General features: G+C 41.6%; 1 protein-coding gene across 1 annotated transcript in view; it reads right to left on the reverse strand.

The window, feature by feature from the left end:
* grin2da (glutamate receptor, ionotropic, N-methyl D-aspartate 2D, a) overlaps window positions 1-22,600 on the reverse strand; it is a 361,767-nt gene that overhangs the window by 82,855 nt on the left and 256,312 nt on the right. Inside the window, exon 8 of the mRNA XM_061908412.1 lies at window positions 9,839-10,044. Coding sequence (XP_061764396.1) covers window positions 9,839-10,044 — 206 coding nt within the window. The remainder of the gene's footprint in view (window positions 1-9,838; window positions 10,045-22,600) is intronic.

Here is a 22,600-nt window from a genome sequence, read left to right on the forward strand (position 1 = left end):
ATACATAATTTGTAATACCGTAGAAGCCCATGCATTCAGGGGAAGAGTTACTCTTCCATGTTAAGATAACAATTTCATCAATCAGAGCATGTTAAAAAAAAACAAATCTGCCACAAAATGTCTTGATCGGTATAGCTCGGTTGGTAGAGCGGCCGCGCCAGCAACTTGAGGGTTGCAGGTTCGATCCCCGCTTCTGCCATCCTAGTCACTGCCATTGTGTCCTTGGGCAAGACACTTTACCCACCTGCTCCCAGTGGCACCCACACTGGTTAGATATTGGGTTTCACTATGTAAAGCGCTTTGACTCACTTTGAGAAAAGCGCTATATAAATATAATTCACTTCACTTCCTCTACAGCATATTCCTCAACTGATAAACTAACATTAATGTTGGTAAAAGTTTCACAGATTGCATCGAAACATCTATGACAATCAAAGCATGATCTTAATGGAATACATTTTACATTGTGTTACTGTAGCGGATGTGACGCGGAGGCTGTAGTCTTTCCTTTATGTTGAGCTTTTCCCCTGTCCTACTAAAGCAATTACGATAACAATTACAGGTGAGATTCAGGAGGAATGATTCGATTAAAAATCGATTATTGATGCATCTTTAATTCATGTATATTGATGCAGTTTTTCTTTTGTTTTTCATTTCACAAAATAAGCGTTTATAACTTGCAACTTAAAAAAACATTTTATTTGGAATAAGAAACGGTAACAATAATTCCCATATTTACTAAATTAATGAAAAGGGTTGCAAAACTGGACTGTAAGTACCGAATAGTGAAAATACCGGTCAGATCTCTCGGTAAGATGGCTCACGACAGTCAGCCAATTTTGTAAACTTTCTACATTACTTTATTGACAATAAATAAATTGATTTTCGATGATTGCCGTTTGCTAATCAATTCCATTATCGCCCATGTTCGAATTGAGATGCATCTAAAAATTGATTTTTACCCCCACCCCAGATCTCCCGTCCAAAGGCAAAACCTAGTAACTCACTTCTAGCTGATTTTGAGAAAACAAAGGAAAACCAATCTATCTTGATGCTGTCTTACAAATATTTACAAAGTCATCAAACGTATAGATGTTTTCTTGAGCTTTCATTTTCTTGCCGATTGAGCCATGGATTGAATCTGCTCTCATGAACGTGTGCCCTTTCTCCAGATATTTTATCACAATCTCGGGTGGGCCCCATTCTGCGTTTGCACATTGGGCAAGAGCCGTGTACAGCGTCCAGTTTTTATTTTGACCTACACAGTTATCTGCCCAAAAGAGTATGCAAGGGGAAGAATCAAGAACAATACATTTAATGAAGGTGCTTGCAACGTCCTGGGCCAATCTTCCAAATATCCCCTCGTGCCATAATATCACATAATCAGGTTGACCGTCGACCCCCATTCGTGCAAATGTCTCATTAAAGACAATAAGGCGACTGACAAAGAAGCTCCGATTGGTCCCTTGAGATACTAGGTTTTTCTGTTGTATCTATGCGGTTATGTGGTAGTTGCTAGGTCCTGCCATGCGCGTAACAGCTTACTTACAGAACAAATTACAATATCGCACACTAATGTAAAGCATATCACCTAGGAACTCCAAAATTATTATCAGCTCAGTTTTGACCAAAATTGAGTTACTGGGTTTTGCCTTTGGACGGGAGAGATTATCACCCCCACCTTCAATAACAATCTTCATGTTATGTTATTAACGCACTTCACTCTAATGCAGATACCAACATGAAGCGCAAAACAAGCGAGCCTGCATTTGCTCCAATGACGTCCTCTAACGGCGATTAAAGATAAAATGTATTTTATATTGGCAGACTTTGGATATCAGATTTTAATAATTGTACCTCTTCTTTGTGCATTTCTGCTCGCTATTTTCCCGATTGTAGTAACTGGATACAGTAGATTCCAATACACTTCTTCACACTACGGAATCGCCCCAGGGTCAAAAACAAGGCATGGACATTACTCGCATGATAAAAACTAATTGTGCTGTTAAAATAAATCATAGTTAACATTGACAGCCCTTTTTATATATACATATATATATATATATATATATATATATCTATTTGAGGACAATAATGACTTTATTCCACCTAATAAAATGTGTAAAAAGTAGCCAATGAAGAAAAAAAAAAGACATCTCGCTTAAAACATTTTGGATTCAGAATTTTTCCACATTTTTCGCTTAAATCGCTTAATCAACTTCTACCCTAAACAAAAATACTGAAGATGTAAAACATTTTTTCTAATTTCAACCCTTTGATGGCCTGCAAGCATAATATTTATTTTGATGCATTGCTTTGTTTTCTGCTGTGTCATATTTTCGACTAAACAATATGACGAGACAATGACGGCCAATAAAGTCAGAATGAATCTCATTATAACTACAACATTTAACTTAACAGTCATTAAACCAAATACTCATGCATTTTTTAATATCAGGGTTTCATTTTGGAGAAAAATGGTACAATTGGTCATATTTACTATATAAAATAAGATGGAAGCATTTTTCCATTATAAGTGAATGTTTTTCACAGAGTTTTGAAGCAATTGTGTTGTGGTAGGATGAGTTGGTATGTAATGACAACGAGACAAAATAAGTTTCTTTTTTTTAATTGTCTATTCTGAGAAAATTGCCAGGGCTCATTCCAAACAGGAGATATGAGCATTTGTGATATTTTTCTCCTGAATGAAACCCTGAAATTAGAAAAATAATGATTATTTTGTGTAACGACTGTACAGTTTAAAATTATTGGTTATTATGGGAGTCAATTACACTTTACTGGCCTTCATCGGCTCGTCTTGTTATTACATTTGCATATCTGACACTGCAAAAACATAACAATGCATACAAATCTATTTTATTTCTAATCTTTTCTTTAGTTAGGTCTGATCTTTACCACAATTCCTCAGCCACTAAACCATGGGTCTTAAACTTGCGGCCAACGAGCCAACTGCGGTGCACGAGATGATATTTTGTGGTCCCACCTTGATATAAAAGTTTAAAGGCCACTGAAACCCACTATTACTGACCAAGCAGTCTGATAGTTTATATATCAATGATGAAATATCAACATTGCAACACATGCCAATTCGGCCGGTTTACTTTACTAAATTACAACTTTAAATTTATTGCGGAGTTTCTTGTTGAAAACGTCGCGGAATGATGACGCGTGTTTGTGACTTTATTGGTTGAGCGGACATTTTTAGCCCAGCACCACTTACGGCTAAAAGCCGTCGCTTTTCATCGCATAATTACACAGTATTTTGGACATCTGTGTTGCTGAATCTTTTGCAATTTGTTCATTTAATAATGGAGACTATAAAGAAGAATGCTGTTGGTGGAAAGCGGTGGATTGCAGCTGCCCTTAGCATCCGAAACACAGCCAGTGTTTCTTTGTTTGTTGTGAAGCTTTAGCGAACATGTTTCTCTACCACATGTCAACCAGCAAGTTTTTGGATGAGAAAATTGTGATATTAAGTCGGCTCTTACCAGAGAGTTGTGCGGAGTTAGCATTCTCCTGCAGCAGCTTTCAAAAAGGCAGTTGTGATCTTGGCTCCTCCATTGGCTTCTCTCAGAGACACTGGGTGTCACCGCAGCCCTCCGACTTTCAGGTATGGCTTTATAATCTCACTAAAACACTATTAATACAATAAGCAGAAAAGGGATTTTCTAGAATTATCCTAGTAAATGTGTCTAATAATATCTGAATCGCTCCCACTGCCGTCAACTTTTTTTTTTTTTTCTATTGCTTCATTCACAATTCTTTCGTCTTCGCTCAAATTAATGGGGAAATCGTCGCTTTCTTGGTCTGAATCGCTCTTGCTGCTGGTGGCTATGATTGAAATCAATGTGAGGATGTGAGGAGCGCTACAACCAGTGACGTCACGCGCACATCGTCTGTTACTTCCGGTACAGGCGAGGCTTTTTTATTAGCGACCAAAAGTTGCGAACCTTTATCGTCGATGTTTTCTACTAAATCCTTTCAGAAAAAATATGGCAATATCGCGAAATGATCAAGTATGACACATAGAATGGACCTGCTATCCCCGTTTAAATAAGAAAATCTCATTTCAGTAGGCCTTTAATGTTAATGCGGCTCGCAAGTTTTATATGAATGGCGCTGAAAGAACCTACCAATCACGGTGGGCTATATGGCTCTCTCAGGACATCGACTGGCCTTGATACAAGCAGAGAAACATTTTTCAGTAGCTATTCATACGCGGACAACATTTATTTAATGTGATTATCATCCTGATTACAGTGTTACAGTGTACATGGACAGCGACTTGTCCAGGGTGTACACTGCCTTCCGCCCAAATGCAGCTGGGATAGGCTCCAGTGACCCCCCCCACCCACCCACCCCCCCGCCCCCGCGACCCCAAAAAGGACAAGCGATAGAATATGAATGGATGGGTGGATGATTATGATGTGCATTTTCATGCTCACACCTTAATTCAGAATACTTTACTTTGACGTGCGGAGAACCTAAGAAAAAGAACGTTGTGTTATTATTTTTGCTGCGGCGACATCTTTTGGACAAGTTAGCTTTAACTGTAAACAAACATGGATGTGTAAATTTCTGCTTGTCCATTGTTTTCCTCCTGTTCATGACTTTTGTTTTATCTCTCTTTTTGAATTGGAGCTGTTCTGTGATTTTAATATTTTGATTATTTACGGGTTGCGGCGCATTTTCATGTTACGACATTCTGTGTATGTGACTAAGGCGAAAAGTTAGCACTTGGAGTAGCTGTAATGTCGTGAATAAAACAGCTCGTTAAAACAACTGGATCCCTTCTTTTACATCGACACGTGAAACTCCAGACCACACATTTGTTTTTGCTAGTCTCGTTTTAAAGCAACAAACTCAACAGTATACAACTTTACGTCTGTACATGTTTAATGGGTGGAGACAGCGGCAAGACAATCGCTTAATCCCGAGATTATTAAAGGAGCCATATGCAATAATGTGGTCAGAAATGGTACTGCAATCACGGTCAAAATTCTAAAGTCCTTTCTCCCTCTCCCTGACTGAGGTTGCCAGATACACAGCCCAATCCAGCTCGATCGACTGGGCCACTCCAAGGCACTTCAAACTTCCACTGCCTCTTACTAGGGGTTGAGGTGTTGGGACCATAATAGCTGAATAGACAAGCGTTTTGTCAATAACAAATGTCTAACCAACACGTTTTACACAGAAATTAGGCTATTTTCAGGAAGAAGTACGTCATGCCTGAGTCACAACACATGACAATCAAATGGTTATTGTCTGTAATATCAGAAAACAAAGACTAAAACAAACTACAACAAACACTAGCAATGGTTATACTGGTGAAAATAAGTAGAGCATGCTTAACAGCCTATTGTATGCCCTAACTAAAGAGAAGACATTTTACCAAGGTATGCCTTTAGGCAATATGAATGAGGAATTATTTTATCATGTGATTCGGCGGCCTCCATACGTTTCACATTGCCATGATGACAGCCGTGCTAATGTTGGAACCCATTTCCTCAGTGTATCAGCATACTGAGAACGAAACAGGTACTGACGTTACCCATATCCACATCCGAAAAGATCGAAAATATATTTTGCCGCAAGGTTTGAATACAAATCGAGATGTGGTCTAACGGGCATATATTTCCCCCCTTAGCCTATATGTCGATGTGTCATTGACTGGGCTAGAATACTAAGCATTACACTGGGAGCTAAGCACCTCCACAGTAAGCATTCATTACACGAACATACTAGCTTTGTTAGACAAGGTCATAGACTGTATAGGACAATATTGTTTACATACGAAATGTCCATTTCCATGTATTTCAAGTAATATGAAAATGTAAACGCCTGACTTACCTATCAAACAGGAACTTAGAAAGTTTAGCGTCAGATGAATAGATTTTACCATGAATTGATTAACGTGGACCCCGACTTAAACAAGTTGAAAAACTTATTCGGGTGTTACCATTTAGTTGTCAATTGTACAGAATATGTACTGAACTGTGCAATCCACTAATAAAAGTATCAATCAATGATCGAAAAAAATCTTCTCTGCCTTCAATTGTGTCCATCTTTCAATGGCATCTCCAATACAAATTCTCATTTTGTTCCTGGCTTTGTCATAACCAGGCCTTTTAGGCAACCTGGATGTAATACACTCACCGACTTTCTAATTGGTCAATCGGTGAACGGCGGGATATCGAAATGAAAACAATAACAACATTTTGGGGCTGTAAATACTGTATAATTTTGAAATGAGCATATCCCGGCTGAACTACTGTTATCAGTTACAGAGGTATTAGAAAAGAACATAATTTATTAATGCCATTTAATGACGACTTGAAATTAAATTATTACATATGGCATCTTTAAATTTAGTCTCCTTCCTCCACCAAAGTATAGCTGACATCAAAGACATGCGCAGTAAGGATAATTCCAACCCAAATTTTGGAAGATGTGTTTTCATGTGCTACAATCCAAATGACTTTCGAATAAACCGGCCATCTCGATCGGAATTAAAATATTGATTTGGTCAGAATATTTACATGAAGCATTTTTATTCCATTTTGGCTTTTAATGCGATTAAATGTGTCCATGTGAACATAGCAAATGAGTGAAAGGTAAAACAGCGTTGCCATGGAGACGTTTCTTCCATGCCAGGCTGGCTGGCAGTGCTTCGCTGCTACTGGGCACAAGCGCTCATTCGTCCCAACGTGGTGCGTTCAAAACACTTACCAAAACGTCTTTAAGTTGCTGCCCAGCGGGACATCATATGTATACACACACAGTATGTCTCTCTTTGACAAAATAAATCAAAGTGACGCGTATGCGCCGGGATAAAAGAAAAGTAACTGAGTATAGCCCAAAGTAGTCTGCAGTCACATGGCAAATGTCACGCTGTGTGCATTTACACAGCAACTAACTAATTCAAAGCAGCAAACAGCATTAAACGGCATTTTTTTTTTCCAAGATGGCGCCGCTGTAGTGGCTGCTGTTGGCAGGAGCTCTGTACTCTTGTGTCATCCTTTTGTGTTTCCATCCATCCATCCATCCATCATCTTCCGCTTATCCGAGGTCGGGTCGCGGGGGCAACAGTCTAGGCAGGGAAACCCAGACTTCCCTCTCCCCAGCCACTTCGTCTAGCTCTTCCCGGGGGATCCCGAGGCGTTCCCAGGCCAGCCGGGAGACATAGTCTTCCCAACGTGTCCTGGGTCTTCCCCGTGGCCTTCTACCGGTTGGACGTGCCCTAAACACCTCCCTAGGGAGGCGTTCGGGTGGCATCCTGACCAGATGCCCGAACCACCTCATCTGGCTCCTCTCGATGTGAAGGAGCAGCGGCTTTACTCTGAGTCCCTCCCGGATGGGTCCTTTTGTGTTTCCATGTGTTGTTTTATATATATATATATATATATATATATATATATATATATATATATATATATATATATACACTGTAGTGTGTTTACGACCTTTTCTTTTGGACTGTTCTGTAACCAAAGGTAATGCTGTTTACGACCCACTTCCCCCTGGAAGCAACTGTGGACATGTGGGCATACAATCTTTCGCCAGAGTGTGCTGAGATACTGTACTAGGGTACAGTGTACAGGTGACTCTCCTCAATTGAGCCCAATTGAATTCTGTCTCTGTTTAATTATTTGCTTATTGTCTTGTTTAATAGATGTCATCAGTGTTTGAACCTGACAATAATATTATATTAGTTTGTTTTCATCTTATTTTGTGTTAAAACATAGAAATAAAGACATTTGAGCAGATTGGGATTTTTTTCACAAAGATTTCCTTGTGGAATAGCTGATGCGGCCCAGCCTCACCCAATTTCTGCCTTCAGAAATTGGAGAACCCTGCACTAAACATTTGTGCAATGTTATGTTTGTGTTATGTGACATGGTTTGATCGAAAGGCCTCTAAGGGGTTAACATTAAAAAAAAAAAAAGATTTGTATTTTTGTTCATAGCTGAAGTTTTTTGAGAGACTTGACAAAAAACAAATATGAAATATGAATCTGAATGTTTTTTGGACATTGACATTGTAAAATTTAATTAGGATAAAAACCTCTTAGGAAAAAGATGTATATTGGAGTTAGGGCTGGGCGATACGGTCTTTTATTAATATCTTGATATTTTAAGGCCATGTTGCGATACATGATATATATCTTGATATTTTTGCCTTAGCCTTGAATTAACACTTAATGCATTTAATCACCTCAGTATGATGATTCTATGTGTCTACATTAAAACATTCTTGTTCATACTGCATTAATATATGCTCATTATAGACTTCCATTCAGAGAGGGAAATCACAACTAAGACAGTTAACCAAAATTGTATTTATTAAACAGTTATTAAGCAGTGTCACAAACATTCATGCCATTTCCAAAACAGAAAGTGCAAGATTGTCAGAGACTATTTAAAACAAGCTATGAATGCAGTTTTGTGCATGATGTCACTAAGATGACATATCAAAACAACACTAAATTAATGTGTACTTTTTGTACAGAACGCCACTACATTAGTTAAAAACAAATAAAGTGCACTTTTGTGCATGATGTCACACAAGATATTTTGATAACTGTCAAATAAAAATGAGCTGCATAATAGGAAATCAAATAGTGTATGTCCTTCGCTATGTGGTAGGTTCCTGCGGGTGTTTTGATTGATTGATTGAAACTTGTATTAGTAGATTGAACAGTACACTACATATTCCATACATTTGACCACTAAATGGTAACACCCGAATAAGTTTTTCAACTTGTTTAAGTCGGGGTCCACGTTAATCAATTCATGCTTATGTCCTTCTTTTGTTGATTTTTTTTTTCATACCGTGTTGATCTGTAAATAGTTGCTTCGGCATTTTGTTGGTGTGGCACCAAAAGTAGATGTTGACATGCAGAGTTTCTAGCACTCCTTATTCTCTAGCGGGTGAGTTTTCAAATGATGCTACATTAACAGTGCTGTTACTTTTTGTAGCAACGCTTTTGCCGCACAAATTTTCAACATATTCCCGCTTGAAGCCAAACCACCGCCAGACGATGGACCCCCCGGTGTTTTTCTTGGGAATTATTCTTCCTCCTTTTGTTATTATTACTCCATTATTCGCACCTTCTCTCTCTCGCATTACCACCCGCACAGCACCGTTAGCATCACAGCTAACGTTACCATGTCGCTACCTCTCTGCTGGGCGAGAGCGTGACGTTGCACACGTGACGTATGAAAAAAGGTGCGCGTGTTTTTACGTCTCTGTGAGAGGGAGAGACAAGAAAGAGTGAGAAACGCCTACAGTGTAATGCCCACAGCTAAAAGCAACTGCGTGAGAACGTATACTCGAATATCACGATATAGTCATTTTCTATATCGCGCAAAGACAAACCCGCGATTTATCGAGTATATTGATATATCGCGCAGCCCTAATTGGAGTAGCACAATAATTTACTGAAAGGACAAAAAAAGCCAGCTTTTGTCCCCAGAAGGTTGAAGATGATTATTGATTGCTGTGTCTGCTTGACCTATGACATCGAGTTAACTTCCTCTTCAGCAAGCAAGGAGGATAAGGTTGAAGAGAAGAATAAAGAAGATGAAGAGGAAAAATCACATGAAGAAGAAGTGGAAAACAGTGTTCACGTTGTTATCAAAATGTTGCTAAGCTTACAAGCTCCTCTCTTCATGCCACAGTTTGACCACGCCCCCCAGCTGAAGCTGTTTACATTTACTGGCAGCCGCTGCAATGTTAGCGTCAGTTGAAATGAGAGTGTGGTAAAGATGACAACATGGTTCCTCATTCATCACATTCACGTCACAGCGAGTGGTACCTGGAGTTGAGAGGCATGCGGCAGGGCACCGAGTCCCGAATGCAAGAACTTGTACCCGGGTCGGCCGGCTCCACGATGACAAAGGGCCTCTCCTCCAGTGTGACCACGCGCAGGTGCTGGGCGTCGTCAAGCGGCTTCAGGAAGGAGCCGTAACGTGACCAAGGGTGGTATCGAAGCCGCAGGTGGCCGTTCTCCCATGAGCCAACCTGCAAGCGCGCGCACACACACACACACATACACACATGTTTGTGTCATTTGTTGCTAAAACATATACAAATACAAATATTCCAGCATTAACTGCAGTCGCCTTAGCATTAACCTTCCCTCCCATTAACTGGTTTGTTGTTTCCTTGTCAGGCTTGCCACTGACAGTGTTTGTGTTTTAGTTTTCCTCTTTGTGTTTAGTATTTCCTGTTCTTAGTTCCTGTCAGCACTTTGCAGTTTGTTTCCCCTTAGCTGCGGCTGATTGGTACCTGGCCACACCTGGGGTCAATCAGCCCGCTCCTATTCATACCTGTTTTGTCTTCCAGTCAGTGCTGGATTATTGTCATGTCGATGTCGCTCTTGTCGTTGCTACCTGTCGTGTCGTATCTTTTCTTGTCTATGCAGCGTTGCGGTAAGCTATGTTTGATTGCGGTTTTTAGCTTACTGCCTTTTGTTCCCTGTTTCCAAGTTTGTTTTTATATTACATGTACGACTTCTGGTTCCTGCCCGATTCTTGCTAGCTTCCATGCTAAGTTCCTTTTTGTTTTCTAGCTCCCATGCTAGCTCCCTTAGTTTGTTATCCGCCTCGTGCGCGCTTTGTGTTAGTACCCTTTTGTTTGTCCTTGTTCTATTATTTAAATTAAATCATGTTTTCTCACTCCATGCCTGCCTCCATCTCTGCATCTTGTGGTTCGTCACAAACAAACTCTGACATTCCTGACTGAGTGAGACGCATGAAGCTGATTCAAGTGGTCTAAAATGAGATTATTAGCAATGGCGTTATGTCATGCATCCGTCATGTTCCTCTCCACACCCCCCATGGTGACATGGAATGACAGGCTTCCTGGCTGGAGGACAAACAAATCTTATTTGCATCATGTCCCGCTGTCAACACACACAGTCAGTTAGACACATACACAAAATCCGATGCATGGGGGGTCCAACCTTTTTCCAAAGGGAAAACACATGCAAACTCAAAAGATGCAGGGAGGATTTTGTTATTGTTAATAGTGTAAAAAAATATATATACTGTATCATTATTAGCTTTTAGATTATTTTTCTTGTTATGTTATGCCTTTTTCCACTTCCCCATGTATTATTATTTGTTGTTAAAGCAAATTAATTGAAAAATTCACAACTGTTTTTTTAGGGCCCATGAATGCAATTTAAAAAAATACAAAAACACTTAAGTAAATAAAATACAAAAGTCATGTTTTTTTTGTTTTTTTGGTAAATTGTATTATTTACAATGATCCATGGACCAATAAATACACATTTAGTCAAATATATAAATTACACATTTCATAGTTTTTTTTTCAAGTGAAGTAAAGGGAATTATATTTATATAGTGCTTTTCTCTAGTGACTCAAAGTGCTTTAGATAGTGAAACCCAATATCTACAGTAAGTTACATTTAAACCAGTGTGGGTGGCACTGGGAGCAGGTGGGTAAAGTGTTTTGCCCAAAGCGGGGATCGAACCTGGAACCCTCAAGTTGCTGACACGGCCGCTTTACCTACCGAGCTATACCGCTATGTATTTTTTGTTTATTTGTTTTTTGTTGTTTATTTGTATTTTTAGAATTTTGTTAAAAAAAAAGCTATATTTGTCCATTTTTCCTGTTTTTGTTTAGATGTATTTGAAGGCCAATAAACAAGCTGTGGGCTATTGTGTAGTTTTTAAAATGTGTTTTTTTTTTAATCGAGGCAGCTGGAACCCGACAGCAGCATTTTTCACTTCCCATCGTACGTTGTGGGAATAGCTAGCTCCTCCATGTGAGCAAACAGGAGCACCACCTCCACAATAAAAGCACGAGTCGAGAGCGTGGCTACGTTCATAAATATTAATTCGGGATGATGTAACAGGTGAGAGTGGATAGGCTGTATTGCTCATTAATTCCTTTTTTTTCCCGTTAATAACATTCATTCACACTTGCATGACTACATGGCTGCGTCTTGCTGCGAGTCGGGTGCTGCGAATATGGACAACCATGAGCAGGGATGCTGGAGGCCAATCAGGAAACCTCAAGCAGATCAAATTATGAAATAATTAAAAGTTGTCTCATTTCAAGCAGCAACTGTTGGAGATGTGAAAAAGAAGAACCATCCACCCCCTCCCTCCCAGGATTGAGTGCAAAAGGTGGAGCAATACCCACCGCAATTTGTCTCCCATCTGACGCCGCTGTCCTAATTAAGGGATGTAGCAAGCAGATAAGCTGCACATTTTAATAAAGCAGCGAGTCTGTGATGTCGTTTCACGCTCGTCCAATAAATGAATCACCTTCAACACATTTTGTCTGCTTTTGGTTGACTTTTAATTGGAAGGAACCATTTGCATGTTAAAAACTACACAGAAAATCCAAACTAAATCACAGTTTCCATTCAAATTTACGTGTGAGCTAATTTGCAACTATTTTATATAACGAGTTGCCCCATTTTACTCAAATTTGTGAAGACTGATTGGCATAGTAATGCTGGGTTTGTCCCTCCGTGGATGCGTCGACAAGAACACAGCAATGGTAAGTTTAAATGATTTATTAAACTTAACAAAAGCAGGCTACGAACAAAAATACTAGAGCTAACATACAAAATAAACCAAGGGCGCTAGCATAAAAGCTAGGAATAGAAAACAGACAAACTAAGACTGGCACAAAGGCACACAAAAGGAAAAACAATTAATCAGCGTGAGACCTGGAATAAAACAAAGGCTTAGCGTGAAAAGCTAGCGAGAATATACATACATGAAGTCAGTCAATACTGTTGCTCAAAGGCAAATTTATGGACCCAGACTCAACAAAGAAAAGAGGAAGGCTTATATAGGGAGTAATCAAGGAGAACCAGGTGTGTGTAGAAAACGAGGAGCAGGTGAAATCAATGTGTAACCATGGTAACGGACTAAACAGGAAGTGAGTGGGTCAGAAGAGAATGAAACAAAGATGGAAAAATAAACATGTGAAGATCCGAGTCACGGATCGCAACAAAATTACTTATAATAATATCCAAACAACTGACATATATCCACGAAAATATGGAAAATCTGCTGATGGTCTGTGTTTCATGGAAAATCAGCTCGAAAGAGATACCACAGAAGTCCACTAGTCAAGGTAAGTGTACATTATTATTATAATACTTCATAAAACTACTCAAGTTGTTTGTAATGCATTCTATTGTATTGGTTTTCATACAATATTTCCTATATAAAAGTCCCTTTAAAAAGGCATGTTACATGTTCACATTGTGCTGCATTGGGGTGTTCACAAGATACGGTACTACCGTATTATTTTTAGAACAGTGGTTCTTAACCTTGTTGGAGGCACCGATCCCCACCAGTTTCATATGCGCATTCATCTAACCCTTCTTTAGTGAAAAATAAAATGTTTTTTTTTTTCAAATTCAAGACAAAGTTGTAGTTTTTTGGTAACACTTTAGTATAGGGGAACATATTCTATGTAACAAAGACTTAATTTAGAGTTATTTGGACACTATACTTGCGATCCGCTGCTCGGATCTGTACATATTCTGGTTTATTGTTCCATTTTTGTATCATCCTGTTGTTTAATGTCTTTATTTCCTGTTTAGTCTGTCACCATGGTAGCTCATTGGTTCACCTGCCCCTTGTTATCTACGCACACCTGTTTTCTTCTAATCACCTCCCTTATTTAAACTCGCCCCTTTTCGTTATTCATTCTCGGATCCTAATTTGCTTACGTGCAACCGTGACGACTCTCATCCTTCTCGCTAGCTCTCACGCTATGCCACTTGTTTATTCCAGTTTTCATACTGATGATTTGTTTTCTCGTTTGTGCCCTCGTGCCAAGTTTTAGTTTCCTAGTCTTATCCTAGCTTTCACGCTAGCGTCTTTTGTTTGTTTTTCTCTTTACACCAGTGTTTTTGTTCCTATCCTTTTATTATTTAATAAATCCATTTATAACTTACCTTGTGTTCATCGCTTCGACGCATCCCTGGAAGAACCAATCCGGCATTACAATGTCACACAAGCCTCACAACTATGGGAACACATTCTAAGTAATAAAATATGTTAGTTATTTGGTTAGGGTCAGGGTTAGAGGGTTAGGGTTATAATAAGGCCATGCCGAATAAGGCATTAATTAGTACTTAATGATTAGTTAAGAACCAATATGTTACTATTTGCATGTTAATAAGAAACTAATTAATGGTGAATATGTTCCCCATACTAAAGTGTTACCATATTTTTTTTACTGGTGCACAAAATCAACCGTGCATGAACATCACCTTGTTCAAACAACAAAACTAAGACAGTGCATGAACTCACAACAAATTACACACCTGCACAGGGGCGCCGCTAGGCATTTTTGGCCCCATGAAAAGAATCTTTACAGGGCCCCCAAAACATAATTTCATATAATTTCATCATCATTAGGGGCCTCTCTGGGCCCCCCTCCATCATGGGCCCCTAGAATCCGTCTCCTTTACCCCCCCTTAGAAGCGCCCCTGCACCTGCATATCAGTCAGCTGTTGCCATATCTGTAATATGCCAACAGGGAGAAGTTTGTATCTACACGAAGAGTCGGGTGTGTTGTGATCCCCGCCGAACCCCTGAGGTCGACTCAACGAAACCCTAGGGTTCGATCGAACCCTGGTTAAGAACCACTGTTTTAGAAAATGAGAAGTATTTTTTGGTAAACTACTCATCAACTACTGTATGTGCACGCCAAAGAGGTTAAGTCGCTAAAAAATAGCTCTGCTTATGTTGACACTTGTTGTGGTATTGCCAACTTTCTCATTACACAGCAACATAACTCCAGTCGAGTTAACCATGAATTGATTTACGTGGACCCCGATTTAAGGTTGAAAAACGTATTTGGGTGTTACCATTTAGTGGTCAATCTACTAATAAAAGTTTCAATCAATCAATCAATAATCATGTACAAAAATGCACATAATGACTTCCTTTTGTGTGCAAAGTTTTAAAAATGAAGGCCTAGCATCATTAACTTCGGGCCTATGACGGCAACTAAGAAAAGGCATCCTTTTTTTGTTTTCTACCGCAGGAAAGATTTACGCAGGTACGGACGTGATATTGTTATTGTAGTCAAAACTTGGAGTATGACGATACAACTTTTTCACTTACAATACGAGTTTAAGCCCATATTGATATTCATCTGACATGATCAGCCCAATTCATAGATACTTTTATTTACTCAGAAAACAGTGAAATGTATGAAACATCCTAACAAATTTATTATTAACCATCTGGAATGGAAATGTAATCATTTTTGGTGACCCCTTGCGGCCACAATAATTCATTAACTCACGCTCATGACTGAATGAATGATGTAGACACGTGTGTTATTGGATTCTTTCAAACACACTTTTGCCTTGGAAACTTTGTATTTGTAAGTAATATACTAAAGTACTTAAGTAAAAATAGTGTAACTTCCAGCCAAGAATGTTAAAATAACATTAAAAATCAGACACTACGACATGAAAAGCTGGTGATGGTGTGTTTGATGGGAAAACAGCTGCAAAAGTCCACTCTCCAAGGTAATGATATACAATGTTTTTACATTACTTTGTAAAACTACTGTAATTTTTAGTACTACATTCTATTCAATAGACCTGGGAAATTATTTTGACTTGGGAGCCACAGTGAGAGAAATAATGCCTCTGGGGGCCGGTGTGTATGTGTGTATAAACATATATATATATATATATATATATATATATATATATATATATATATATATATATATATATATGTATGTAACGGGTATAAAACATACTTTAATTATTTGAGTGAAATTCCTGCTAAAATATGTATATTGTTTTGTAATGCAATGAGGTCCAATTGCGCCATCTGCTGGTACCGGAAAATCTGTAAATATGACCGGAAACCGGAAGCTATTAGCAGACTTCCTGCACTCTGCTAATGGTAAGACATGATCCGATATTGCTCCGCAAAATATTGTAAATTACACTAAAGCTAACGTGATGTTCATTGTAAGATACACAGTTATTTAACAGCAGTTGAAATGATATGTTGTGGAATCTTTGTTTTGAATTAGTTGTTGCTCCCGTTAGATATAATACTATTTTGCACTGAAGTCGATATTATTTTCCCCCATAGACATCGAAATCAGCAGAGGTGCTAACCACATATTGTGTGTATGTGCATTCCGATCACTCATTGCAGCTACCAGTAAAGAACCATATCATCCAAACCATCCTGTGTGTGGATTCTTGACGGGACGGGTACACAGCAGTTACATTGGTGCCGTGACCTGAGACTTCTATCGAGTTCATCGAACCGGTGACCATCCAGTCTACCACATCGCTCCATGAAGCCATCGGTTCACAGTATTTGTGTGTTCACAGTTTACAAGGGTAGCGTATATTGCAGTGAAGCTCATTATAGTGTGACGCAGCGGTATAGATAATTTTATGTGGCATCGCAGTCACTTGTCACACAGACTGGTGATTTATTTCATCATTTTGAATGTATTTGCCATTTTTTTATTGACGATTTCACAAAGTGGGGTGGACTGTACTGTTTTTTGGCAGACATTTTTGAAACATGTCTTTTCAGAGTAATCCACTTTTCCCAAAGTTTGGCACACCCATTCAAATTGGCAGAGGCAGGGGTATGCCAACTCCCATCCCATTTTATGTTGACAGTCCTGCCCCAGGTGTTAGTTTACCCTCATTAGACGCAGTGTCCAATCCTAGCGTACAAAATGCAGCAAACCAGCGCACTAGCTCTTTGCCTCAAATCACATCTACGCCAAATCCTGTTAGTGACATCTCTGAGTGTGTAGCTGACCAGATGAGGACTGTCATTCAGGAGATAGGTAAACAGTTAGCTGATAGCATCATGTTGCGTACGCAGCCAAATAACACAGTAACTCCTGATCCAACATTCATAAAGACTGTAACAAGCACACTGAGTCAGCCCAGCCATGCGTCTGATGTATCTCAGGTGCAGGTTGTCACACAAAGGAAGGTTAAGGAATCACCTTCATTTGTAGGAGATGGGTCAGATTCAATTATGGTGCATGAATGGGAAGATTTGATGAGAACATTCATTAGGAGGAGTAATGTTAGAGTCGAAGAGCAGGCTGAGGAGATCCTTGTGCATTTGAGGGATAAAGCTAAGGATGTAGTGAAGTTTGGCATTAGGAACAGTAATATTGATATGCATGCTCAACCTGATCTGATTTATGGTCTACTTAGAAAACACTTTAGCTGTACGAGGTACTCTTCTGTCCCCTTATCTGACTTTTACTCGACTTTGCCTAGAGACCAGGAAGACCTTTATGACTACTGGCTGAGACTGAACAGGGCAGCTGACCTCGCCATTGACTGTCTGAGAGAGCAGGGCAAGAAGCTGGACAACCTGGAAACAGAGGTGACTCGTATGTTTGTTAGGAACCATCCCTGCAAAGACCTGGCCCTCACTTTTAGATCCAAAGCAATCGACAAATGGTCAGCATGTGAAGTTCTGGAGGTGCTGAACGAGTACCATGCTGAGATGAGCTGCAAAGCAACCCCCACAGTACACACTGACATCGCAGTACACGTAGCTCAGGTGAGCCATAGTCCAGCCCTTGACCGCAATGGTCACGTGCCACCTCAGACCCAGAGCCCTCAGTATGTCCCCCTAGCGGAGGTGATGGCTATGTTGGAAAAGGTTCTGCTCTGTGGAACCTCTAACCAGTCACAAGTGAGGAAGAGAGCGCCACCCTGGTGTCTTGAGAATAGAGTTGACGGGTTAACTGACATGCCATGCATCATTTGCCAAGATGACGGTCACAGTGCTTTCTCTCATTGCCGGGAGAAGAGGCTTTGCTTCAAGTGCTATGCTCCAGGCCATTCACGTCGTGACTGTCCAGCAAGGAGGACCACTCCACAGCCTCAGGAAAACTGACCGATCTGCACACAGGGGAGGACAGTGCAGAACAGCTAATTGAACCTCCCACTAGTTATGAGAAGCCCGACATGCTTGATATTGAATCCCTCTATAAGTCGCACAGCAGTTACAGTGGCAGTACAGTAGTCTTATCCAAGAAACTGATCTTTCAGGGATCCCACAGAATAGCAGAGACTGATAGTCTGTTCTACACGCCTGTACTTGTAAAGAATGGCCCCACTTTCAAAGCACTGTTGGACAGAGGGTTGATGGCCTGTACAATAAGTGAGTCTGCTGTTGAGTCCCTGCTGCAGCAATGCCCCGACATGACAAAGGACACAGCTGATGATTTTGTCATTGTAGGCTGCGGTGGACATTGCGTTTCCCCCAAAGACATGTATAACCTTGATGTTACCGTTTACGGATGCAGGATGATGGTTGTACCTGGCCAGACAGAAGCAATGATCCTTGGCAGCAATGCTATCAAGCATATCCGAACTCAACTGAAGAGCACTGACGGCTACTGGAGGCTTGTTTCCTCGCCCGACAATGGTCAGACTGATGACCAGTGCCAATTCTTGTCACTACTGTCCAACACAGAGAGATGGAGAGGTGAATGCATTCCAGATAAGGTGGGAACAGTGAAAGTCAAGAGTTGTGTAACACTGAAACCACAGTGTGAGCACCTTGTCTAGGGCAAGTTACCTGAGTGAGCTATGATGTCTGTAGGCAGTACAGTGGTAGTTGAACCGACCCAGTCTAACGCCAGACCCAAACAAATCCTTGTTGGAAGGGTTATCACTCCACTTTGGGGAGATCGATGGGTGCCCGTTAAAGTCATTAACCCTACAGACAGAACTGTGGTGTTGAGAAGAAACGCCAAAATCGCAGATGTGTCCCCATGTATCGCAGTGGAAGATCTACCCAAAGCAGAGGAGGTCAAATGCAACATGCAGTGTGTGTAGAGCGCTGATGTGCATCCGAAGTCAGAAGAGGACATGGTGCGTGCACTGGAGACTCTGGGTCTGCAAGACATCGATCTGAAGTCATGCGAAGTGTCACTGCAGTGGAAGGACAAGCTTGTATACATTATTGAAGAATATGGGTCAATCTTCTCCAGACACAAGATGGACTGCGGAGAGGCCAAAGAGTTTGTGCATCGTATCCACCTTGTTGATCACAAGCCGTTCCGTCTACCATACAGGCGCATACCACCGAGCCAATATGACAAACTCAGAACGACTCTGAATGAGATGGAGGAAAAAGGCATTATTCAAAAGTCCAACAGTGAATATGCATCTGCACTCGTTCTCGTGTGGAAGCGGAATGGAGACCTCAAAGTATGCACTGACTTCAGATGGCTCAACGCAAGAACTGTGAAGGATGCCTACCCACTGCCACATCAAGCAGATGCTCTAGCCGCACTCGGTGGAAATGCTCTATTCTCCACAATAGACCTGACATCAGGCTTCTATAATGTCCCCTTGCACCCTGATGACAAAAAGTATACAGCATTCTCATCACCCTTTGGACTTCATGAATATAACCGTCTCCCTCAGGGCCTTTGCAACAGTCCAGCTACCTTCATGAGGATGATGATGTCAATATTCGGTGACGAGAATTTCACGAGCCTGTTGTGTTACCTCGACGATCTGATGGTATTTGCACCTACGGAGGAAGTCGCACTCAAACGCCTGCAGATGGTGTCTGCCCGCCTCAAGGAGCACAAGCTTAAGCTCTCATACAAGAAGTGTTTCTTCCTCAGGAGGACTGTGAAATTTCTCGGGCACGTCATCAGTAAAGATGGAGTTCAGACAGACCCTGAGAAGGTCAGAGCCATAAATGACCTACAGGTCTCAGACGTCATGGAAACCGATGGTAAAACACCTTGTCCTAGTAAAATCAGCTCGTTTTTAGGCATGGTGATGTACCACCAAAGTTTCATTGAGGCATGTTCTGCGAAGGCTAAACCGCTGGTCAGGCTCACAGCTGAACCTAGTGCTCAGTGCAAGTCCAACGCATGCCAGACTGCGTTCGAGACACTGAAACACGACCTCATGACAAGTGTCACTCTAGCCCACCCAGATTTCAATGCCCCGTTCATTCTGGCTGTCGACGCATCCTTTTATGGGATTGGACCTGTCCTGTCGCAACTTCCGCCTGGTGGAAAGGTAGCCAGACCTGTCGCCTTTGCGAGTAGAACACTCTCTCGCTCCCAGCTGAACAACCCAGCGCACCGACTTGAATTTCTTGCCTTGAAATGGGCAGTATGCGACAAATTCAGCCACTGGTTGAAAGGCAGACACTTCACCACATGGACTGACAATAACCCCTTGAGATATATTCTGACCAAACCCAGACTTGACGCGTGTGAACAGCGGTGGGTGGCAAAGCTCGCTGCTTATGACTTCGACTTGAAGTACATACCTGGCCCAAAGAACGTTGTAGCAGACGCATTGAGCCGTGAGCCATTTGTCCAGTCGTGTGTGGGTCATCGCCTTGTCACCGAACCTTATGCCTCACTGTTGGAACAAGTCAGTGGTGTGAATGACAGAATGGTACAAGAGGTGTTCAGAGTATCCAACAACTGTCAAGCTGTTGTGAACGAAGGTTGTGAAACATCAGATAGGCCAGTGCAAGAGGCAATTTCACCAAACACAGGAGGCTCAGTTGCGTCAGAGGAAGTCGCTGCCATCTTCAGTGCTCAGTCCACTGGAGGTGTGAGTCACATGATTGGGGCAGACACTGCCTTTAGTCTTCTACAAAAGGGAGATCAGTCCACTGCACTCCCACAGAGTCAGCTTGTTGGTCAACAAGAACAAGACAAGACAGTAGGCAGGGCCATGTACTTTGTACAGAGACACAAGAGACCTACCAAGCGTGAGCGAGCTGTTGAGTCACATAGTGTGATCAAACTTCTAAAACATTGGAGTAGACTGACCATACAGAATGGCATGCTGTACAAGATAAGGAAGGATCCCCAGATGAACAAAAATATCCTCCAGTTTATAGTACCAGACTCTTTAAAGCAGAAAGTCCTCCAAGGTCTCCATGACTCAGCAGGTCACCAAGGCCAGCATCGTACCCTGTCTCTGGTGAGGCAACGATTCTTCTGGAGTGGCATGGAACGTGATGTTGTGAACTATGTTCAGTCTTGTCAGAGCTGCATAGTAGGGAAAACACCCGAGCCACACAGCCGTGCGCCTCTGAAGAACATTGTCACCTCTGAGCCTATGGAGTTGGTCTGCATAGACTTTTGGACTGCTGAGCATGGGAACAAGTCTGTGGATGTTCTAGTTGTGACCGATCACTTCTCCAAGATGGCACATGCCTTCCCATGCAAGAATCAAACTGCCAAGCAAGTCGCTCGTCGTCTCTGGAATGACCTCTTTGTCACTTATGGCTTTTTTTGGCGCATCCATTCGGACCAGGGAGCCAATTTTGAGAGCAAGTTGATTAAGGGGCTTCTAGAGATGGCTGGGGTACAGAAGTCCCATACAACTCCGTATCACCCCATGGGAAATGGTGTCACAGAGCGTTTTAACAGGACCCTGGGAGATATGATCAGGTCTCTTCCCCTTTAGTCCAAAGCAAAGTGGCCACAAATGCTGCAGCAACTTACCTTTTGCTACAACTGTGCAGAGCATGAGACAACAGGGTTTGCCCCCTTCTACTTAATGTTTGGAAGAATCCCTCGTCTCCCTGTCGACGTCATGTTTCAGCATGCTCTCACCAATGACGCTGTTGTCAGTCACTCAGACTTTATGTCCCAACTGAAGAAAGATCTGCATGAAGCTGCTCAGATTGTGCAGAGGAACAGTGTCAGGGAACAGACTCGCTACGCCAAATTGTACAACCGCAAGGTCAAGGGCTCACCCCTCGTCGTTGGAGACAGAGTGCTGATTGCCAACAGAGGTGTGCCAGGAAAACGCAAGGTTGCAGACAAATGGGAGTCGACCCCTTATGAAGTCACCTCAGTCAGACCTGAACTCAATGTCTACAGAGTCAAGGATTGCAGGCAGAGAGAGAGTCGTTCACCGGAATCTACTACTCTATTAGCTTCCTGCCCTGTGACAGAGATCTGGACAATGTCTCTGAGCACTCTGACTGTGATGCTGCTGTGCTTGGAAGTGATGTATGGCCTGACGTGCCTGATCTGATGGAAGACAGTGATATACGTACGTACAGTCAACTGGCTGATGCGGACAAGTGAAGAGGTAGTCCATTCAGAAGACGAAGTCCATTCTCAAGAAGAGGATGACTCGTTTGAACGGAGGTCTGATGCTGCTCAGTCCGACTCTCTTTCAGTCACCGCATCCAGTCAGGACAGTCAGCGAGTCCCTGAAGATGTTGACCATGCTGCTGTCAATGGTGCGGAAGGTTCACCACAGTGCTCTGAAGATATAGTCATTGACACAGAAGTTGCCCCTCCTGTAACTGTCCATCCAGATGTGACCCCTTTGGTCAATGACTCTACTGACAAGTCCCCTCCTGACAATATCCCCACAGATTTTGCTCCCACTGACAAAGACCCTCAACAAAGCATTGACTCCCCGGACAATGACATTCTGAACAGTGACGTTCCAGGCCCTTTAGCTCAAGCGATTTGCACACAGCCTGGTCGTTATGGTCTCAGGGATCGTAGTTCCATGAACCCTCCGCAACGCCTTATT

The sequence above is a fragment of the Nerophis ophidion genome, linkage group LG08 (genome assembly GCF_033978795.1).
Source record: "Nerophis ophidion isolate RoL-2023_Sa linkage group LG08, RoL_Noph_v1.0, whole genome shotgun sequence".
NCBI lineage: Eukaryota > Metazoa > Chordata > Actinopteri > Syngnathiformes > Syngnathidae > Nerophis > Nerophis ophidion.